Source organism: Periophthalmus magnuspinnatus, chromosome 14 (assembly GCF_009829125.3).
Source record: "Periophthalmus magnuspinnatus isolate fPerMag1 chromosome 14, fPerMag1.2.pri, whole genome shotgun sequence".
NCBI classification, from domain to species: domain Eukaryota; kingdom Metazoa; phylum Chordata; class Actinopteri; order Gobiiformes; family Gobiidae; genus Periophthalmus; species Periophthalmus magnuspinnatus.
Window position 1 is genome coordinate 20928592 of NC_047139.1, and position 21363 is coordinate 20949954.

General features: G+C 37.4%; 2 protein-coding genes across 5 annotated transcripts in view; one reads left to right on the top strand and one right to left on the bottom strand.

Annotated features, from left to right (window-relative positions):
• The window catches only part of cblb (Cbl proto-oncogene B, E3 ubiquitin protein ligase), a 125375-nt gene extending 112183 nt beyond the window's left edge, over nt 1-13192 (bottom strand). The window contains exons 1-3 of one of the 2 annotated variants that reach the window (XM_055226843.1): nt 13042-13192; nt 11998-12175; nt 10255-10505 (exon numbers count right to left, since the gene is read on the bottom strand). In XM_055226843.1, the coding sequence (XP_055082818.1) occupies nt 10255-10505; nt 11998-12165 (419 nt within the window). In that variant the 5' untranslated portion in view covers nt 12166-12175; nt 13042-13192. Of the gene's footprint in view, nt 1-10254; nt 10506-11997; nt 12176-13037 lie in introns of both variants that reach the window. The other variant, XM_033978491.2, reaches the window with a different exon arrangement.
• Nucleotides 13193-17335: 4143 nt separating this feature from the next.
• The window catches only part of LOC117380946 (muscle-specific protein 300 kDa-like), a 32135-nt gene continuing 28107 nt past the window's right edge, over nt 17336-21363 (top strand). Inside the window, exons 1-4 of one of the 3 annotated variants that reach the window (XM_055226975.1) lie at nt 17336-17479; nt 17641-17710; nt 18497-18745; nt 18973-19880. In XM_055226975.1, the coding sequence (XP_055082950.1) occupies nt 17686-17710; nt 18497-18745; nt 18973-19880 (1182 nt within the window). In that variant the 5' untranslated portion in view covers nt 17336-17479; nt 17641-17685. The remainder of the gene's footprint in view (nt 17480-17640; nt 17711-18496; nt 18746-18972; nt 19881-21363) is intronic. The other 2 variants (XM_055226976.1, XM_055226977.1) reach the window with 2 other exon arrangements.

The window sequence follows — 21363 nt, forward strand, 5'->3', positions numbered from 1 at the left end:
ACTCCTGGATCCTCTTCATTCCAGCTGCCTTTTATGACCAAACATCTAAACTGTTTACCGAAAATTCCGATTTATTCCAACAATGTTTTGGTTTACCTCTTCCTGTTTTAAAGTGGGTCAAAATGTTTATTAGGTACTGGAGTAGAGCGTCCTCAGGTTAGAGAGGGAGTGGGTGATATGTGTTTTTTCCATGGCCGATTGATTATAATCCAGAACAGCCGGTGACCTCTGGTGATATTTTGGGGCGATATGCCGAGCTGATTTTGGTAATTTTCCCATATTTAGTTTGAATTTAGTACAAACTCACCCACAGCCTTAGTTTACAACAAACTGGATGAGAGCTCATTTTTGCACTACCCTCTATGGACTTAAGTGTTCATATATGCTTTATGCAGATTTAGGCAGCTGGTTGACCCAAACTCAATATCAGCCTCTGCTGGAGATTTAAGGCCGATAGCTGATTCATTAAAAGGAGCAAATATTGGCCTGTTATATGAAGTAACCATTATATTGGTCAATCTTTATTTCAGTGTTTGCTAAAAAAATCACAGTTGAAATGACTGAGTCCTTACCAGTTCATTCTTTATTAGTGGAAAAGTGCCGTGAGAATGATGCGATGTCAAAAATTGTGCAGATTTGGTATATGATAGACATAATTTAGTATTTTGTTTTTCCTACTTGTACTTGATGTATGCTGGCAACATTAACTGCAGCCAAACTCCAGCGGCATCGCTCAACAAAACCAGGGGGAGGTGTTTGGCTCCAGACTGTTCTAAACGACACATTTAGACACGTTTAGAACCGGTTAGAAGTCGACTAAAGACGTGCCGCAGATCGATTAGTCCACTAAAAAACTGCACTCACGAGACACACCAGCAGGGGGGGCTCATGCAAAAACTACTATTTATGCAGAGAAAAGTACAAGTACCATAAGCATCTGCTGATACCCAGTATCAGCCGATACTAATAGAGACACTGTGTTGAAATACATGAGAGCTACAATGTAAAAATGACCAAAATGTGTTTTGTAACAGTTACTTATCACTTAAAGAAATTACAAAACAGATTTGTAAAAATACTATATTTTTTAATTTATTTTTTATCACAAGACATTTTGGGCCAACATTGGTCAGTAAATTGTCTTATTACACCAATTTATAGATCAAAATCGAAACTGGCTGAACCGATCTTGGAACCAATATCCGGTCTGATAAATAATAATAATAATCAATATCGGGGTTTATATTTAATTCCAGTATTATATCGGTGCATCCCTACTTTTTATGTATAAATAGCAAAAAATACCAAATCTTCAGCTAAAAGTCTCACTCACTTCTCCTTTGTGCTGTTGTCTCATATAAATCCTTATCATCTAAATAAAATCATTAGTCAAAGCAACTAATACAAATTTTGGTCAACTAAAACTCCATCAACTGATTAATCAATTAAACTTCTCCAGACACAGCCCTAGACACATTAGTTCTTCACAGAGGAACCTGAGCAGGTTTTGAGCTGAGCCAAAGCATCTCCTGCAGTGGTGAGTGAGTTATGAAACCCACAGAGCTCCAGTTTGTCAATGTCATTTTATGCAGCGTTAGCAGCTCTGTCTCCCCAGCACAATTTTCATCTCAGAAACAACTAATCCGGCTGATACAGAAGTCTGGTCCATGTGTCTAAACCTGACAGACACAGCACCTCTAGCTCTGAAAGCAAAAAAAATAATATCTCAAAATGACACATCTTCCCTAAAGCGTCTTCAAACGAGTCCAGAAATCTATTCTTACAAAACAAAATAACTGGAAGATGTGATGTAGAGCTGCTACATTCAGCACAAAGAAATCAAAATAACTATTTGAATGGACACAATTAGCAAATAACAGGTCATCATCATTTTATCCACAAACAATAAAATATCCTGTCTTATTCTGTGTAAAATCCCCTGTGTGTCAGATGCCCTCCCTGTGTCTCCATGTGGTCTTGTTCTGCATAAAAACTGCTAACCCTGCACTTATGACCTGTACAATCATGTTTTATCATGTAGTATCATGCTTTTTAATTACTATATTAGTTTGTCAGTTCATATTTCAGTCTTTTTGTCAACTCTTCTGGATAAGTTTAAAATGTGAACTTTGAACAGAATTATAATGGATACTGTCGTTGCCGTAGCAAGACACTTAACCCACCTCACCTGACCTGCCACGGTAACACATTTTGAAGTTCGATATATCGCTGAAATAAATACAGACGATAAACGATAATATTGAAGCTCATTTATGCCACTAAAACAAAAACCCCAGAGCAGATTTACACCACAAAAAATATTCTAAATCTACAATATTGTTAAAAATCATGAGCTGTAGTAAATAAACAGCTGAATGAAACACTTTAGTACTGAGTTTGCAGCTGTAATGAGTCATACAAGTTATTCATTCAACCTTTTACGGCTTAAATCTTATCTATAGCCAAAAAATACCCAAAAATTTCCCAGTAGTGCAAAGAAATTATACACACAATGAATACTGAGCCAAAAAAATATAGTTCCAGCTTTCACACACTGAATCATTAGTGGATATAGTCACTATCATGGCAGGTTTGCTTGAAGGTGGAAAAGCGTTATATAAAAAATTTGACCATTTACCTGTTATCTGTGTGAACTTAAAATTTTTATTTTCACTATTGTGTCTGTAAATCAAGAAATGAACAGTAATAACAGACTAATTTTGCATCTTCTTTTCCCGAGGCTGCTCTGGCTAGCCTTAGCAACAGGTTTGATTGACAGCGTTGCTAAGCTGTCTATGGTTTTATCTGATGGGTGTTGTCATGATACTAAAATTTCAAACTTGATTTCAATACTCAGGCATAGACTCAATACTGATTCCAATATTACGATGTTAAAAAAACAAAATAAAAAACTGATACTAGGTTAAGTATCAATTAGAATCTGAGTATCTGAGTTTCGTAGAAGCAATATATAAAGTAAACAGTAAGAAACAAAACAACACAGTACCAATCTTATCCGAGACCACTTCCAAAAAAACCTCCAGCACCCCTTTTGTACATCTCGTTCATTAATATTCCTATCGTGTATTTGGGGTGTGGTGGGCTCAGGTGGTCCGCAGTAAACACAGACAAGACAGTACCAGAGCTGGGGGTCCGTGGGGAGGGGGTGGCGCAGACATCAGCTGGCTTAAATTGGGGTCTAGCCTACAAAAAAAGGCTGTTCGGGGGTGGGGTGGGGGCATCAATCAAAGCAGTTAATCAAGCATATGAAACAGTCTGGTGTATTGGACTCACCCCACTCACCCCACCCTCCCCCCATCCCTGGAGACAGGAGTGGACCAGGAGCTGAATCACTGGGGTATTTCCTCAAAGAGACGCTAGCTGTATAACGAGTCTTTGTCACTGGATTTGGTGAGTAACTTTGTTTGTACAGTGGCAGATCAATCGCAGAATGCTCAGAAATGACTCCCACCCACACAGAGCAGCAAACTAATGAGACACCAACAACTACGACTGCAAGATATATCGCAAACTGAACGTCGCTGCGGTTATTTAGCCATCAGAAAATCCTTTGCAAAGTAAACATCAAATGAATGTGTCTCGAAAAACAGTTTGGAAACGCATGTGATTCCTGTATTAGTTCAGTACTTATATATATTTCCAACTGTAAAGAGCCCATATTACAGTATTTTCTGATATATGTTGTTTCCTCATCACAAACACCATCACACAAATCCTGCATATTTAGGCTGTGTTCTTCTCTCAAAAAGAAAACACTCTGTTCCACCTTGTGATGTCATGTGGTGATACAGGAAGTGCTCCACTGTGTTTTTAAACTACATACACCTTCACTAGAATCATATGGATTATTTCAGGTCTGGAATTGCCAATCTCTACTCAACTAAAGGTAAAAGGAGCTGTTAACTTGAAAACTACCTCTTCATGACATCACAAGGTGGAACAGAGCATTTTGAGCTTTAGAAAAAAAGACAGACAGATAAAGTGTTATTCAAACATGTGTGAATGAAACAAAACACAACTCCAGGTATGTTTTTGAGTCACAAGAGTCAGTTTTGTGTAATACAGGACCTTTAAACTCTAGCTGCCCTGCCAACTACTCCTGAGAATTTTGAAGGTTTGGTGCTGGTTTATTAAGTACACAACAAAAATCTAAATCTTTTATTAAAGTATTTTAGATTGCTTTAGCTGCAAATAATAAAAGTGTGGAAATAAATGTCAGTTTGAGATGAACAGTATTTTAAAACTCATTAATCGTTTGCAGTCCCAGGGCCACCTCCTGGCTTGATTCTGGCAAAATGAAATAAACATTTAAACTTTTATTTTCTATTTTGGAAGTTTAGAAAGCCAATACCAGCATAAGAAATAATATAACTTTGTCTGCAACCATGGAGTAATCTGAAATGTCCACACTCAAACATCTTTCAACAAAAAATGACAACGCAAAAGCAAAGTTGGCGATAGAGACTGTTTAGATGCCAGAAACTGATGGTCAATCTTTTAGGGCGGATAGGTAAAGAGCCAAATTGGATTATTTTCTGGGATTATGTAATTTATTCCAAACTCCCTCACAGCCCTTATTTTCCCATATATAAAGAGACCAGGGCAGTTTAGACACATTTCGCACTCAGTTTTTGATTGATTAAAAAGTGCACATCTCTCACCAACCGATGTATCACTATATCACTAGTTCTTAGTTTTATTTTTACAGATCATCACCACTACTTTGATTAAAATTGGGTTCTATTTGTCTTCCGGCAAAAGCTGTGATACTAATACATCATTATAACCACAGAGTAAAACAATAAAATTTCAGTTGAAGGAGAGTATATGAAGAACTCGTCTCATATAGTTTTACAGTACATACACATGCCCACGGTGTAAAACTGGCCCTAATGTAATAAAAGCCAACGCTATCAGGTCAATAACACCATGAAATCAAACCTGGAGACTGTCGTGTGATACTCTCTATGCCAGTAATCCAATACTATATGAGCACAGGGCAACACCAACAGTTATTACACAGACTTCACACAACAGCTTAAACGTCCTGTATTAAACAAAATGGACGCTTGCCAGCTTCATTATAATCACAATTTTTACTTATCGTTCAGTAATTGCAAGCTGTGATAATATATGATGGAGGTCAATATTTATCGTGTATATTTTTTTATATTCTGGGGATTTTCTATTTTTTTAATGAAACATGAACAGTTTTGAGCTGCAGCGTTTTGAATAAGTGACTTCTATGTTTAATTCTTGGTTCCCTCTGCTGTTTATCTGGTGCAGCTCAGGCCTTTTAATGATACTGTCTATATAAAAATGCATTTACTGGGATTATCTTGCATTATTGTTATTGTGTCTGTGCCTCAATAGTCAATATAGATGATAAATAATATTGAAACCATTATTGATCTGTAGATCTGTGTCATTTTAGTTCATAGTTCAAACTTCTACAGTTCAAATCTTGGCATACTGTAGACGAAATAACCAAAAATTTCCCACCACTACAAAGAAAAAGCCCCCATGATAAACACTGACCCCCAAAAATGATTGTTCCATTTATGATATATTGAAGTTGATATAGTGATTATTGTGGCCTAACAGTGAGTACAGTTCATTATCCGTTTGTTTGCACACAACAGAACTGATGGAGATGTTAAACGTTGATTTTAATTTAATGAAAACTAACATTAAATCATACATTGGTTTCTCAGTGGACATTTTGATTACAGAAATGTGTTCTCTGTATTTGACCCATTCTTAAACCAGTGCCCCAGTGCCGCCTGTAAAAGCAGTGAGAGAAAGTGCTCCTGTCAGATCTCAGGCCGGAGCACCTGGAGGATTATCTTACTGTAAGTTTAGGGTTAATGGGAAATGGTCCTGCAGCACAACACCCAGGCCTAGGTTATCTCTATATAGTCGCAGGGTCCCGTGTTTAAGGTGGAGTGTGGCTGAAACGTGAGCTGTTTACTGTATAGTAACTGATGCTAATGAAGTGCAGTGGACTTGATAAATTGAGCTGACGCAGGCGCAGCCCTCTGGGAGCTTTAGAGGTGAAGAAGAGGCAATTAATGTCCACACAGGCCCAGGGAACAGGGAAAAGGGAACGGTGTGAGGAATTATCCGAGCTGTTCTGAGAGACAAATCAAACGCACCCCACTCTATTTGAGGCTTATACAGAGGAAATATATGAACAGGATGTAAAAGCACAAGGGGATTTTCCCTCTGCACTGCACATGGTCAAAGCTCCTAAGAGCCACTGGAGCCTCACACTCTTAATTAAATCTACACCAGCTACTCTTTTCAAAAAGAAGCTCGGTGTGAAATGGTGGAAAATATTACATTTTCTCACTTATGTGAGTGTGGTATTAAATATATATCTCTCTATATACACACACACATAACTGGAGCTAACAGACTGTAAAACTGTGTTTCAGACAATAGTTTCTTCTTTACATTATTCACACAATTTTATGCTTAGATCCCATTTCTCGTCCTCATCACTTCCGCTGCCCCGGTCAATACTAAGTGTTTGTAATGTGTTTAGGTCATTGTTAAAGGGGAAATAGTGCCGCTCAAAACACATTTGTTTAGATCATCTGAGCAAAGAGACAGATGAGGCTGATGCTGTTATTTACATACACTTCCCGTTGGCGATGTCAGCACACGGACCACGTCTGTTCAAATATAATGCTGCATTTTTGCATGATTGCAATTTCCAGTGGAAGGTATAGACTCTGGCTGTACTCTGACAACCCAAAATGACAGCATCATTTCTTTGTGCTGATGAGGCCTGTGCATGTTTCCTTTGTTCAAACTCTCTCTTTCACTTCTCTATGAGACTTTTCACTCTCTGAGAATGGCTGGGTCAGTCTGTGTCCCTCACAAGGAGCTGATCTCAGTGAACACGATAGAGCAGAGCCATGTCTGCCATCTCCAGTGTCTGACGGCTCTGCTCTGACAGCTCTGCTCTGACGGCTCTGCTCTGGCGGCTCCGCTCTGGTTTGTGGCAGTTTCAGGGTCACTGCTGGTCCTGCTGTGTGTCCTTGGACTGACCCTGTTTAAGTGGACAAAGCTCTCAGTGAAGATGAGCATCAGCCTGTGTCCACAGAGAGGATTCTTCTTATATTTACATTCATATGCATATATCTGTGTGCTCGGCTCTGCAGGCCACTGTCTAGACCTGCCTCGCACACTGTGAACCCGATGGCACTAATGTCTGCTTTCATCTGAACCACATTTTAATCTAATACAAAATGTGAATGTCTCTGTAGGTCTTTCATCATTTCAAAGTCACTTCAGAGGTTTTCCACGGTCAGTACTACTCATCACAGTGACATTGAACACACGGAGCAGTTATGAGGCGTTAGCAAGGCTGTGGTAAACTAAAGAGATCTGAGCGTGGAACAATATTAAAGTGACACATCATGGAAACGCACATGAGGCCTCACAAATCACAGAATCTTTCACTGCACTTGTAACGAAGGACATCGCTCCACATTTTATTAGAGCTCACATGGTACACAGAGGAGGAGACTAATGAGACCCCCAACAACTACGACTGCAAATACATCACAACTGAATACAGAATCTAAATCACCATAGGTATATAGCCAACACAATATCATTTGCAAAGTAAACAACCAATTAATAAGTCTTATTGTGCATAGAACCTGCTAACCCTGTAGTATAAATCTCAAAAAACTGCTTGGAAATGCATTTGATTCTCATATTAGTTTAGTAGTTCAGATTTCAGTCTTCCCTCAAATTTCAATGCTCCTGGACATGTGAATTTTGATCAGAACAGTAAAGAAATAAATTACCAGGATCATGTAGAGCGGGTTAATACGAACATTTTAAGACCAAAAACAATGAGCCAGTTGCAGAGAGAGCTGCCACAGTTTTCCAATGTAAAGTGAATTGGAGCTGATGGAGTCTATGTGTCTTATACTTGTTGTGATACAGCTGAAGATCATTCTAAAGCCGTTCAGGGAAGGTTCATTTCTGTCCTGTGAATGTTTTAGTACCAATACCTGCTCAAATGAGTATCTAGTTTCAATTCTAGCTTCAGTACCTTTGACCACCGTACTTCAGACATGAAAGAATGCTTTAATTTCAAAGGGGTTTTGTAAAGAGAGGTCAGAGAAGGTCAAAACTGTGATTAGCCTGCTGCAAACACCAACTCAAAAAGAATGTGGTTTCAACAGGTTTCTGCAGGTAAAACTCCATGCCAAAAATATTTCACAGATCACTGTATTTAGGTGTAAAGGTGACAAAGACTGTACGATATGAGACAGGGATGTGATATTCGATGTGTCTGATATGTCTTGTATTGTGTTATTGGAATATTTAATTTGAATATAGCAAATTTTTTGGCATAACAAGTTCAGTTAATTTAAAACAAGAAATGTGCACGTGTTCATTTACAAGTCAAACTGTGACAAAAAAATAAATAAACCATGACTGACCCAAGTAAAAGAAATCATGAATAGAATCTGGCTTTTTGTCCATGTTACTTTCCAAAAACAGTAATTTTCTGGAAAATGGAGAACAACACTGTAAAAATGTATTTATAAAGGGACTACTTCATTGCCTGAATATTTCACTTGTTTGTTGAACTTTGATACGGGAATTTTTAATCCAACATCTCATGATTGTCTAAGGCTAAAAACTGGCCACACTGGAACCAGGCCTGTCACAATAACACATTTTGAAATCAAACCATGAAGCAGAATTATCCCCCAGAAAGTTTTCTAAACGCATGTACACACATATAAGCTGTAAAAAAAAAAAAAAACACAAAAAAGTAGTTATGTTGTATATATAATGAGTCATAGAAGTTCATATTCCACTCTCAAAAGCTCTAATCTCATTTTAGTGCAGAAAAAAATAATAATAATAAATTCCTACTGGAACAAAGTAAAAGTTCCCACAATAAATATGGATCCCCAAAAATGATTGTTCCATCTGTCTTGTATTGAACGATAAGTCGATGCAGTGATTATCATGACATGTCACACTAAAACTGAAATGGGGAAAAAAGCTTTGGTTATTTTCCTTCCCAAAAATGAAATACACTTCAAGGACTTGCAAAAGTGGATACAGTGGTGCCACTAATGCACTTTAATAATCTGGTGATTAACATTTATAATCACAACTGACAAAACAATATTTTTTTGGGGTCAATATTTATCACGTGTACTTTTTTTTGGCACAACTGGGAAATCTTTGGTTTATTTTTGGCTATATGATAATATTTAAGCCGTAAAGGTTGAATGAATAACTTCTGTGCCTCATTACAGATACAAACACCGGAACTAAAGTGTGTCATACTGCTGTTTCTTTATTGCAGCTCGTGGTTTTTAGATTTAGAATATTTTTTGTGGTTTAAATCTGCTCTTTGTTTTTTTGTGTTAGTGGAATAAATTAGTTTAAATATTATAGTTTATCGTCAAACTTTAAATGTGTTATTGTGACAGGCCTATGGGGGGACAGGAGCGTGAGAGGGAGAGAGCGAGAGAGTATGGAGGGGACGGGGGGAGAGAGGGGACTGAGAAAGAGTGAAAAGTGAGTCTGAGTTTGTAAATGTGTGAAATTTTGATATTTTATTCTCTTGACAAATTCACTATATTTACAGCTTCTTCTACAAATAATATCACAGCTTTTTAGTGAAATTTGAACGTTTTTAAAAGCCCTTTTGGGGACTGGTTTTGCGAATTATTCTAAGATATAAACGCTGTGATACCTGCATCAGATTACTGAATTGTTCATCTATGTTTGTTCCATCTGTCCCTATTCAAATAAACGATAAAATAACTAAATAAATAAATAAATGAGAGACTGTCCCAAGTGAGGAAAATCATGAAAACAATCTGGCTTTTTCCCTTTCCAAAAACGTCATTTTCTATAAAATGGAGAACTTTGTGTTGTTGTGATAGAGTTGATTTCTTGTGATATCGATTACAGCATCAGCCAATATTACGATAACGATATTTTGCATTTTTATATGGCGCATCCCTACTACAGACACATAGGACACTGTAGATTTAAACAATATAATCTGTCTTTTTTCCATTCAACTTCTCAAAAACTTTCTGTAAAATTTCTTTGTGTTGTCACAATATCATTCACTTCTTGCAATAGTCAACATTGCGATATCAATATTTCACATTTTTATATGGTGCATCCCTACTACAGACACTTGGACCCAGCAGATTCAAAAACAGCACTTACCTATCCTGAGACTGCTCCTCGTACATCCTCTCCTTTCCCTCTTTGAAAAGCCGAATAGCCCTCTTGGACTTCTTCATGAGGCTGTCGATGTAGATTTTAAAGTACTCGTTTTCACTAAGCTGTGTGAGTTTCTGGTTCTCCTCATATTTCCCCAGTATTAGCCTGAGGTGCTGGTAGGCATCAGGTAATATATCCAGTATATATGGGGGGCTGTTCTTCAGCTGCAGTCTGGGGTTCTGACAGAGGCGAACCTGCAAATACACAGTAATGATAAGATCATGAATTATGCTTTTGTCTGTCCATATGAACCATCTCACACTCTGAGGACTTCAGGGACCAGCCTCCTGGTTTAGTCCTGGTTTTAGTCCCAGCCTCCTACTACTCCTGCCCAGAGTCAGGAGTAAACCAGGATTAACCAGGACTAAAACAGGACTAAAACAGGACTAAACCAGGACTAAACCAGGATTAACCAGGACTACACCAGGACTACACCAGGACTACACCAGGACTACACCAGGACTACATCAGGACTACATCAGGACTACATCAGGACTATACATAGGGAATCAAAGTTTCACTTTTCTGCAGCTAAAACCTGGAACAGTCTTCCTGAAGTCTTTACACTGACAAAGCTGTACATATGACTGAAAGGTTTTTATTCTGCCCTCTTCTCTTTTAATGTTAATTTTACAATGATTATTTATCTTTTGATTTGTTGTATTGTAATTTTAATGTCTTTCTTATTCTGTAAAGCACTTTGAATTCATTTGCATACTAATTGTGCTATACAAATAATCTTGCCTTGCCTTGCCTAGATGATAAATGATAATATTGAAACCAAAACATAAAGCAGAATTATCCACCAAAAAGTGTTCTAACTGCATAGTACTGTTAAAAGGTATGAGTTGCAATAAATATATAACAGAATGTCTATAATGAGTCTATAATGAGCTCAAATCTCATGGTAGAACAGACAAATAAGCAAAACTAGTCTGCTGTGTAGAGCTTTGGAAACTGTGGATCAAACATCATCACAAAAAGTGCAGCCCTGCCAATTACGGCTGCAGAATTAATCACAATCTAATCTAAATTTGAATGGAAAGACTGCAGTTTTTGAAATACCATCATTTCCTACACACACAACAAAATATGAGTTTTATTCTGCATAAAAACTGCTAAACCCTTTCTTCAGAGGGAATCTGGACGGATTTAAAACATGAACTTTGAACATAATCCTATTAGTGAAGACATAAATCACAAATCAAAAATTGCAATGCTTGTCAGAAAATTCACAGTTGGATATTTTTCCCATTTTTTTCAGCCTTCTGCCTATAGATTTTTTTTTTATTTGTACCAAAGTGGCTGAAGCAGAATCACATGTGTATCATTAATTTAAAAAATACCCAAACTGGAGAAGACAGTAAGTACAAAGTAGTGCCGTGTATAGGGGGTAGGGTAAAACAGGAATCACCGTCTTGGCTGCAGGGGAATATAGATTACCTTAAATTACCTTTGAGTGGGTAGGCTAACTGGTTAACACCACTTAAAAAGCGATTTTGCTTAATACCACCTTTAATGAGAGCAATTATTAACTTTTTGAGCCAGAAACTAAAGCAGGACAAAACTAAGATTAACGTGGGACTATGCAGGTGTAAAACAAGCTTAAATAAGCAGTAAACAGTAACACAAAAACAGCAATATGCTGTAATAGAATATGCTATTTAGAGACACAAACACACTTACAACTTTGTCCATAAACTTCCATGTTTTCTCCACGGTGCGTCGGTCAGCAGCGGCTTGTTTGGGGGGACCCACAGCATCGTGAATGGCGTCTATGATCCCCAGAATGCGACCCTTACTCCGGTTAGGTCCTCGTCCTCCTGGAGCTCGGCCACTGAGAGCAGTTGCCATTTCCTGAAAACTATCATAATAACTTGCTTGAGTCATCTTGTTAACTTTATATTTTAATGTGTCAACGTTAAGATAAGATACCAATAAATGTTTAGGGCAAGTAGGCTAAATAGTCATGATAAAAATATAGGTCAACCGCATTAGTTTTTGGGTTAAACTACCCAAGCAAACAAAAGAAAACAAAACAGAACAATAGTAGGGCCATTAAAGTTTGAATAGAGCCATTAAAGGCTGAAACTGGAGACAATAGCAGTACAGTTTGAGTGTAGTTATCCCCTCCCTTCAGAAAGATATAAGGCAGTGTCCACCAGCAATCTGACCAGCACTGAAGAAGCAGTGAAACATCTTCACTACTACAATGATTTGTCCAGTTGACAGATTTAAACTTCATCTTTTGCTCTAGATCAGACCTGGACAACTGATGAATTACACAGACATCTTTTTGGGTTAAAGTGTTTTCTAATTTTAAAGCAAATGCATGAATAAAAAGTCCCATGAGTAAAAAAAATAAGGCACAGTTTAAGTTCAAAGTGAAGTAGAAGTGAATAGATTGGATTTGACAAAGTACTACAGTGTTACTAAGTACACTATGCGCTGATGTGCTCCTCATGGCCTTGCATGCGGGGTTGTTTACAAAAAAACTTGCGTCATGTAGGCTACAGTCCACAGCTCTAAGTCAGATTCTTTGTTTTAGGCGACACTATTCCATGTTCGTAAAGGTAAGTGTGGGCTACAGCACAAGACACGCCAGGGACTTCATAAACCTGCCCCTGTCTAACACCACAAACAACTAGCCTACAGCTTTAAGGGCTTTTCCAGGCTTTCTGTCATCAATTCAGCTCAAAGGGAAGTAAAGTCCTAACTTATCTTACCCACCTATGGGGAATGTTCGCTGGGATCTCTCCTGAACTCGGTCCGCCACATCCAGCGCACACAAAAAGGAGTGCCCAACAGAAAAAACAGAGCAAAAACAGGAGAAGTGTCCAGGCTGCTGTGTCCGAGCGAAACTTCACTCCAAAGCGCCCATCTTTACTTTACCAGCTGTACCGCAAACACTCTGCTCCACACTAACTGTCTGGAGTTAGATCAACGCGAGGCTCTGAGCTCCTTCTAGAGTACATGTTTTGTACGGCGACATCTACGTCAAGACGCACAGTGGCACGCGCGCCGATTTGTCTTTACGTTTCAAAATAAAAGCCGCGTGACGCTCTCGCTTTTCCTGTTCTGCCTGTCGTTTATATAGACCAGTGAGTCTGTTTCTATGGGCTTAACTATAGGCCCAAGGGTGAAAAAATATGGTTTCACTTTATGGTCTAGTAATAGCAATTTATAAGTGAAAAACACTACATAATAACCCGGAAATGTTTCCAAAAGGAGCACAGCCTATTAAAAGTGATTAAGTTTCAAAATAAGCTGAGTTTCTGAGCCTCAAATATATGATAAGAGTCACATCTTTATAGGATTAGGCCTATATATGCCTATTTGCAGCATTCTTTCCACTTTTTTAAGTTTTTCACGAAGAATGGGTGCTTTCAAAGTATGAAGTCATGTTTTCCAGACGCAACTAAGCAAGAATGGAAAAAAGTGTGTATTTCAGGACCAGGTGAGAAGTCGCAGTCAAGTACAAGTTGGTGCTTTCTGCTTATACAAAAGTACTGAGCAAACTAAATCCTTTTCTCTTTTTTCCTGAATAAATAACTGATTAATATTAGAACTGCTTTTTAACTACTGTTTTACACGCAATAAAATACGTGCAGTTTCTATGGCGTCAGTGAATACGCGCTGTTTTAACGCGTGGGAAACTGGGGGTGCTTTTAATTTGAAGGCCGCCTGGTGTTACTTCCTCCTCTGCTCGTGCCGTGGAGAAGAGTGACAGGAGAAAGACCGCTCCCAAATAAATCCACACAACTCCGCGAGCTCCGTCTGAAAACACGACAGCCCTGTACCGGAAGTGACACAAGGAGCCGCGTGGGTGTCTCAAATATGTGGCCTTCTACAAGTCAATAGTAAAACAAACGGGGACGTCAGTTTGGGTCACTTCAGATGATCCAAGTCCACTGGTATGACACTGGACGTGAGTGATATGGGAAACAGCCAGAACTGAAGAAGTGCTTAGTTTAGTCACTTAAGTAAAAGTATAGATGCTGGAGCAAAAAATAAAATAAAATAAAACATACATTTAAAAAAATAAAATAAAATAAATTAATAAATAAGCAAATAAATAAATAAAAAATAAAATAAATTAATATTCCAGTAAAAGTAAAAGGATCACTTACTTAAGTAAAAGTATTAAAGTACCTGTTTAAAAATGTATTTAAAGAGTAAAAAGTAAAAGTATCAAGCACAGATTTTGAGGTCTTATAAAGGTTCAAATGTAGTGATTTTGATAAAGATTTGTGCTGAACTGAAACAATTAAATCGATTTTTTTTCTAGCTGTTTTTATTCTTTTATATTTTTGTTTGCTCAGATTACAAACTTGAGCGCGTCAGCAGGTCTCAGTCAATAATAAAAAAAAATACTTTGACTTTTCAGTCCAGTTCAAAAATGTAGTGGAGTAGATAGTACAGATACCTGCTCTCAAATATAGTGAAGTAAAAACTTATTCACTTTAAAATCTACTCGAGTAAAGTACAAACACCTAAAATGTATACTTCAGTGCAGTACTTTACTACTTTTACTTTGTTACCTTCCACCACTGGTCCTTTTACTTACCTCATAAGGCGTCTAGTAAAAATGTGATCTAATTTGGCTAAACCACAACACAGAGCATCGTAATCCTCACTTCTAATGATCAACTACTAATTACAGGTTTAGCAGGCTCCATTCTACACAATAACAATTACTATAATAACAGGCTGCATACTTTGAACTTCGGTCTAATAGTGAATGTGGTGTTTTTCACTGAGGTATTACGATGCTCTGTGTTGTGGTTTGGCAAAATTAGATCACATTTTTACTAGACGCCCTATGAGGTAAGTAAAAGGACCAGTGGTGGAAGGTAAAGTAAAAGTAGTAAAGTACTGCACTTAAGTACATGTTAGGTATCGGTACTTTACTTTAAAATTTCACAGTGGATAGTTTTTACTTTTACTTCACTACATTTGAGAGCAGGTATCTGTTCTTTCTACTCTACTACAATTTTGAACAGGACTGAAAAGTAAAAAGCACTTTTCATATAATTTGAGGGGTTATTTTTACCACATTCATGGTAACATCCTGTTTTCGAGTTCAGGCTTTGGCTTTGAACAAACAAAAATAAATTCACAAAATTCATGAGTAAAACTAAGAATTTGATTCATATTGTTACTGTACAAAATATGAATTATTTTTAATCAACATAACTACATTTAACACTTTACCAAATAAACAACACTTACTTTTTAGTCTTAAAGTACTTTTTTAAACAGGTACTTTAATACTTTATGTAAGTAGATTTTTCTTGTGATACTTTTACTTGATTATTATATTTGCTCCAGTATGTGTACCTTTACTTGAGTAACAAAATTGAGTACTTCTTCCACCACTGAAAATAACTGATTAAAAGTCATTATAATTACAGGTTTTTTACTTTGTCCAGTAGATGGCGTTTATTTACAGTGTAACTTTCAAACAAACATACAGCAGCTTACACAGATCATTCAACTTATTTATATAACTTAGTGCAATATTTCCATATACCAGCCCAGTACTTAGAGCCTATTAGAACTGATTGATCATGTTATAACAAATATACAGACAGAGGGAGAGCAATTAAAAGCACATTATGTAACTTTTCTTATATTCAAACCTCCTGCTTACCTCCCTGAAGATGTTGTTGCTTAAAAGCACTTGTAAAAATTCAAATTCTTACTGTGCGTGGGCAGATCTGACCTGTAGCTTGGCCTGGATGGTGTCACCTGCTCGTTTCCATGGAGATCATGGAGATAGTGGACAGAGGATTTTCTGTGGCAGCGGCCAGAATATGGAACTCACTCTTTAACACAGTTTAAAGGCCCATAGTCCACAATTTTCTGATCTATATTATAATGTTTCCTCATCACAAACATACCTAGAGCTGTGTTTTGTTTCATTCACACATGTTTAACACACAAACCCTGTACATTTAGACCGAGTTCTTCTCTCAAATTGAAAACACTCAGACTCCACTGTGTTTTTAAACTCCATACACCTTCACTAGAAACATTTGGATCATTTCAGCTCTACAATTGTCCATTTGTACTGAACTAAAAACTACCACTTCATGACATCACAAGGTGGAACAGAGTATTTTGAGCTTTGGAGATGTAGACAGACTAATAATAAGGAGTTACACAAACGTGTGAATGAAACAAAACACAACTCCATGTATGTTTTTGAGGACGTAACTACATTATAACATGGATTAAGACTTTTAAAAGTAAACTGACGACCCATCTCTTCTCCCTGGCACTTGATACTAGCTATACAGGATATCTTGGTGTTTTATTATTCTCTTGTATTGTGTTATCTGTACAATAATTTTTTATTGACTTTTATGAGAAACACTTTGGTCAGCTGAAGTGGTTTTAAATGTGCTATAGAAATAAACTTGAATTGAGTTAGAACGTTACAGGTAAAGCAATAATTTCCTCATGGAGAAAAAGCTCAAAATGCTCTGTTCCACCTTGTGATGTCATGAAGCGGTAGTTTTAAAGTTAACAGCTACATTTTACCTTTAGTTCAGTAAATATTGGCAATTCCAGGTTGGAAACGATCCAAATGATTCTAGTGAAGGTGTATGGAGTTTAAAAACACAGTGGAGCACTTCCTGTATACCCCCATGACATCACAAGGTGGAACAGTGTGTTTTCAATTTAAGAGAAGAACTCAGCCTAAATATACAGGGTTTGTGTGTTAAACATGTGTGAATGAAACAAAACACAACTCCAGGTCTGTTTGTGATGAGGAAACATTATAACATAGATTAAAAAAACAGTGTAATATGGGCCAAAGTTATGTTTTTCATAAAAATTAAAAACATAACTTGACTAGAATAAATAATAAATTAATTACTATTTTTGCGTACGATAACGGCATATCAGTCCACACTCCATCTTTATCAGAAAAGCGCAGTCCCACCTCAGCCTCCAAACAGCCACTATCAGCCAGGCTCACACACAGAGGGCGTTACAATCACACACACACACACACACACACACACTCCGCACCATGTGACTATGTTGTGATATAGAACGTTCACATTTAACAGACCTGAGTTTAACACCAAGAAACAAAGTCCTTCCAAACTCCTGAGACCAGCCACTGCTTCAACCAAAACAAAAACACAAACATGAGGTCAGTTCTATTTGTTACTATTATTTAAAGACTTTTTCCCATTCAAAAATACAGTGTTTTTATTTTTTAAGTTGTTAATCGCTATGACAACAGTAGAAATATGCTACGATATATGTTATGTTTTTAATTTTTATTTTATTTTTTTTATATATATTATTCAGGTCTGTAACCTTGTTTACAATAACAGGAAGAAGTGATTAAAGAGTATGGCTGGATCAAGACCAGAGTTTGGTGAGATTATTTTAAAAGATGTGGGATTAATGTGATAATTAATGTTAATGTGTGTTTAAAACCAGAATGTTACTAGAAATACTGCAATTCTTAACATGTTTGACTTTTGGGACTGAAAAAATTTAATGAAAAATTATGTTAAGAATTAAGAATAAAGACACAATTGAAAACTATATTAGAGCAACAAAACTAAAACTCAAAACAGACATGTGTAAGGCTCCATAAAGATATTTAGAATAATTTAATTGATGATTATGATTCAAAATAAATGGTTCTAGCATGTTTACAGTTTTACCTAAAGGTCCCATATTACACAAAATTGACTCTTCTGAGCTTTAAGTCATGTTATAATGTTGTATGCTGGAGTTGTGTTTTGTTTCATTCACACATGTTTGAGTGACACTTTATTATTAGTCTGTCTACATCTGCAAAGCTCAAAATGCTCTGTTCCACCTTGTGATGTCATGAAGCGGTAGTTTTCAGCTATCTTTGCCATTTGTTGAGCAGAGATTAGCAGTTCCAGGGCTGAAATCATCCAATTGATTCTAGTGAAGGTGTATGAAGTTTAAAAACACAGTGGAGCACTTCCTGTATTACCACATGACATCACAAGGTGGAACAGAGTGTTTTCAGTTTGAAAGAACTTCATTTCATTTTAAAATATTACGAGCTTGGTGTAGCTTCCTAGTATACAATAATGAGCCGTTCTACGTATGTAAATATGGTTTATATTTGATTTAAGGATCTAATAATAATAATAATCATAATAATACATGTTTGTTTTAGCGATCACCTTCCTGGAGGACTTCAGGGAGGAGATCATCGCTCGAACAACATGCCCTGAAGACATTGTAGAAGCCTGGACGTCCCAAGAGCTGATCTCAGAAGAGGAGAGGGCAGCCATCAGTCATGCTTTAACACCAGCAGACCAAATGAGGGCGCTGTTTGACACTGTGGAGAGAGGGACACCACAGATGCAATCCAACTTTTACCATCTTCTGAAGGAAAAGGAGGCTGAGCTTGTGGCAGAGCTGGGTAAGACAAATCATTACAATAGACATTTTTTTGGGGGGTCTTTCTTATTAAAGGTCCTATATTATGCTAGATGGATTCTTGTGAGCTTTAAACCATGTTATAATGTTACCTCTTCAAAAACATACCTAGAGAGAAAACAGCGTATGGGCCCTTTAAAGCTAATTAACGTTGATTTAGCATACTGTCTCGTCTTTAATATAGCATTTACATTTGTCTTTACTTCACAGAGAAAAGATGCCTTAACAACAAGCTGACTCAAACAGAACTGACATGGACACAGGCCAAACCAGAAATGAACATTCAATCTAAAAAGGGGACAATTATAAGACAGAAACAACTCATACATGAAATAATCAGTGAAGCTAGAACCATTTGGAAAGACAGGAAGCTGGAGAAGGAGGCGTTCCACATTTTAAACAAAGCGACCAGATTAATGAAAGAGATCGAACAGCTCTGGGAAACGATGGAACATGAGGAGAATGCACAAAAATACAAAAATGATATGGATAAAAATTACATAAATGAAATGCATTTAAAAGTCCAAAGTGAAAAATGGGAGTTGGAACAGATAAAAACTGAAATTCAGATAGAGAAAACGAAGTTAGAACAAGATCGACAGGTCGCTAAGGCAGAACTGGATGAATTAAACAATTTGAGAGAAAACATTGAAATACAAAATAAAGAGCTAGATGAGAAGTTATGCCGTATGAAGACACAGATCCGCGAGATGGAAGCAGCTAGCGCAGAGGCAGTGTTGAGAAAAAAAGACTTGATCAAAACTATGAAGATCAACAGGAGAAAACAGGGAAGCTTGGTTAGGATGAAGGAGGAGGACACAAACACACAAATCAAATGGATCAACGTCCAAATCCGAAAGAAAGAACGACGTCTAGACCAGCGATTGGAGAGGATCGTGAGAGAGAGGGATGAACTGGACATTGTAAAGGTTAAGGTGGAGCGGCAAAGACAGGAGCTGGAGCGGAGGATGGAGGACATGGTGAACAAGATGGCTGCTGTGGCTCATTTGAAGGACAGTATGAAGACGACGGCGGAGGAGATGGACAGCACCAGAGCGGAGATGCACGAGGCTCAGAAGGAGGCTCGTGAGAATCAGGAGCAAGTGAAGCGACATGTGGTGAGTAAAGCCTATATATTATTATTATTATTATTGTTATTATTATTTATTATATTCTGGTGTTTCTAAGTCAGGGGAATTTAAAGATGCACTATGTAACTTTTTTGGAGGAGGTGCCAGGCCTGCTTGTCTCCATAGAGATGGTCTGGAATGTTCCACAGTATCTTATCTATCTCCATGGAGACAAACAAGAGACAAACCAAGATAAGTTACAGGTCAAATCTGTGGAGGGGCGACTAAGAATGCAGTAAACAAACCAACAATTGAATAAATGCAGGCTAGTTTAATGCCATACCACGGAACATTCCAGATTGGAGACAAGCAGATGCCTTCCACCAGGAAATTATGATACCTCCATGATTTACAAGAAAGGATTTATGTGATATATACTGTAACAAGGAAAATATGTAGCTTAAAGAAATGGGTGAATATTGTTTGGGAGACAGGACTACGAGGGTATTTTTATTGTTGAGCGAGTGTGGAGCCTTCAACTGAAATATACCATGAGATCCAAATGTGTGTGGAAAAGATAAACAAGATGCTTTTAAGATGGAAACCAGTGACCGCTCACCCCCTAATTCCAGAAGTATATTTCTCATTCATTTTTCCCATAGACTTTCCAAAAATAATTAAAAGTTTGCAAGCTCAGCGCTCAGCCACGTGGTAACTACTGATGACAACCTATTATTTTATTTGTAACCTGTTTCTGAAAATTTATAAACCGCAAAGTTATTAAAGCATTTTGCCAAATCTTGTATTTTAAACCACAACAATTGCGTTTTGGATATTAGTTAGCATGTAGTTAGTTAGCCTTAATAACTGATTTTTTTGAAAAGTCTGTGGAAAAAAATAACGGAAAATTGATTTCCCAAACTGGAGCAGGTGGTCACCGTTGATCTCCATTCATAGGCTGTATATACAAATAGACATAGCTAAAGTGCTAGCCGCCACTTTCCAAATAGGAAGTGATCATGAGCTGCGCTTCTGGTTCCATTGACTCTGACCTCAGTTCACTTTACATTATAAAACTGTCGACCCTCTCTCAGTAACTGTTGCTGTCAGGCTGTCATTTTGTATGTATTGACCCGTTCTATGTTATCCTGGTATTTTTATTTGACTATTGTGTCCATAACTCAGGATATGAACATTAGTAAGTGACAAATCAGCTGCCAGTGTTAGTAACAGGTTTGACTGACAGCGTTGCTAAAGGCGTTACCTAAGGGGCGTTAGCTAAGGGGCGTTATCTTCCACAGTTTTGCTCAAGATTGGCTCTTCGGTTGCCATGACACTCGCGGTCAGAATTCCAAATATGGAATTCAGCTTCAAATTCACTCTGTAATTTCTAGCGTCAATGAGCTTCATTTGAGCCGAATGCTAAGGGTGACGTCACAGGCACTTAGTCCACTTTTTATAGTCTATGGCTCCATTACAGCTTGAAATTACTCACAGAATAAATACTAATCTCTTTTTGTTCATTATAAAG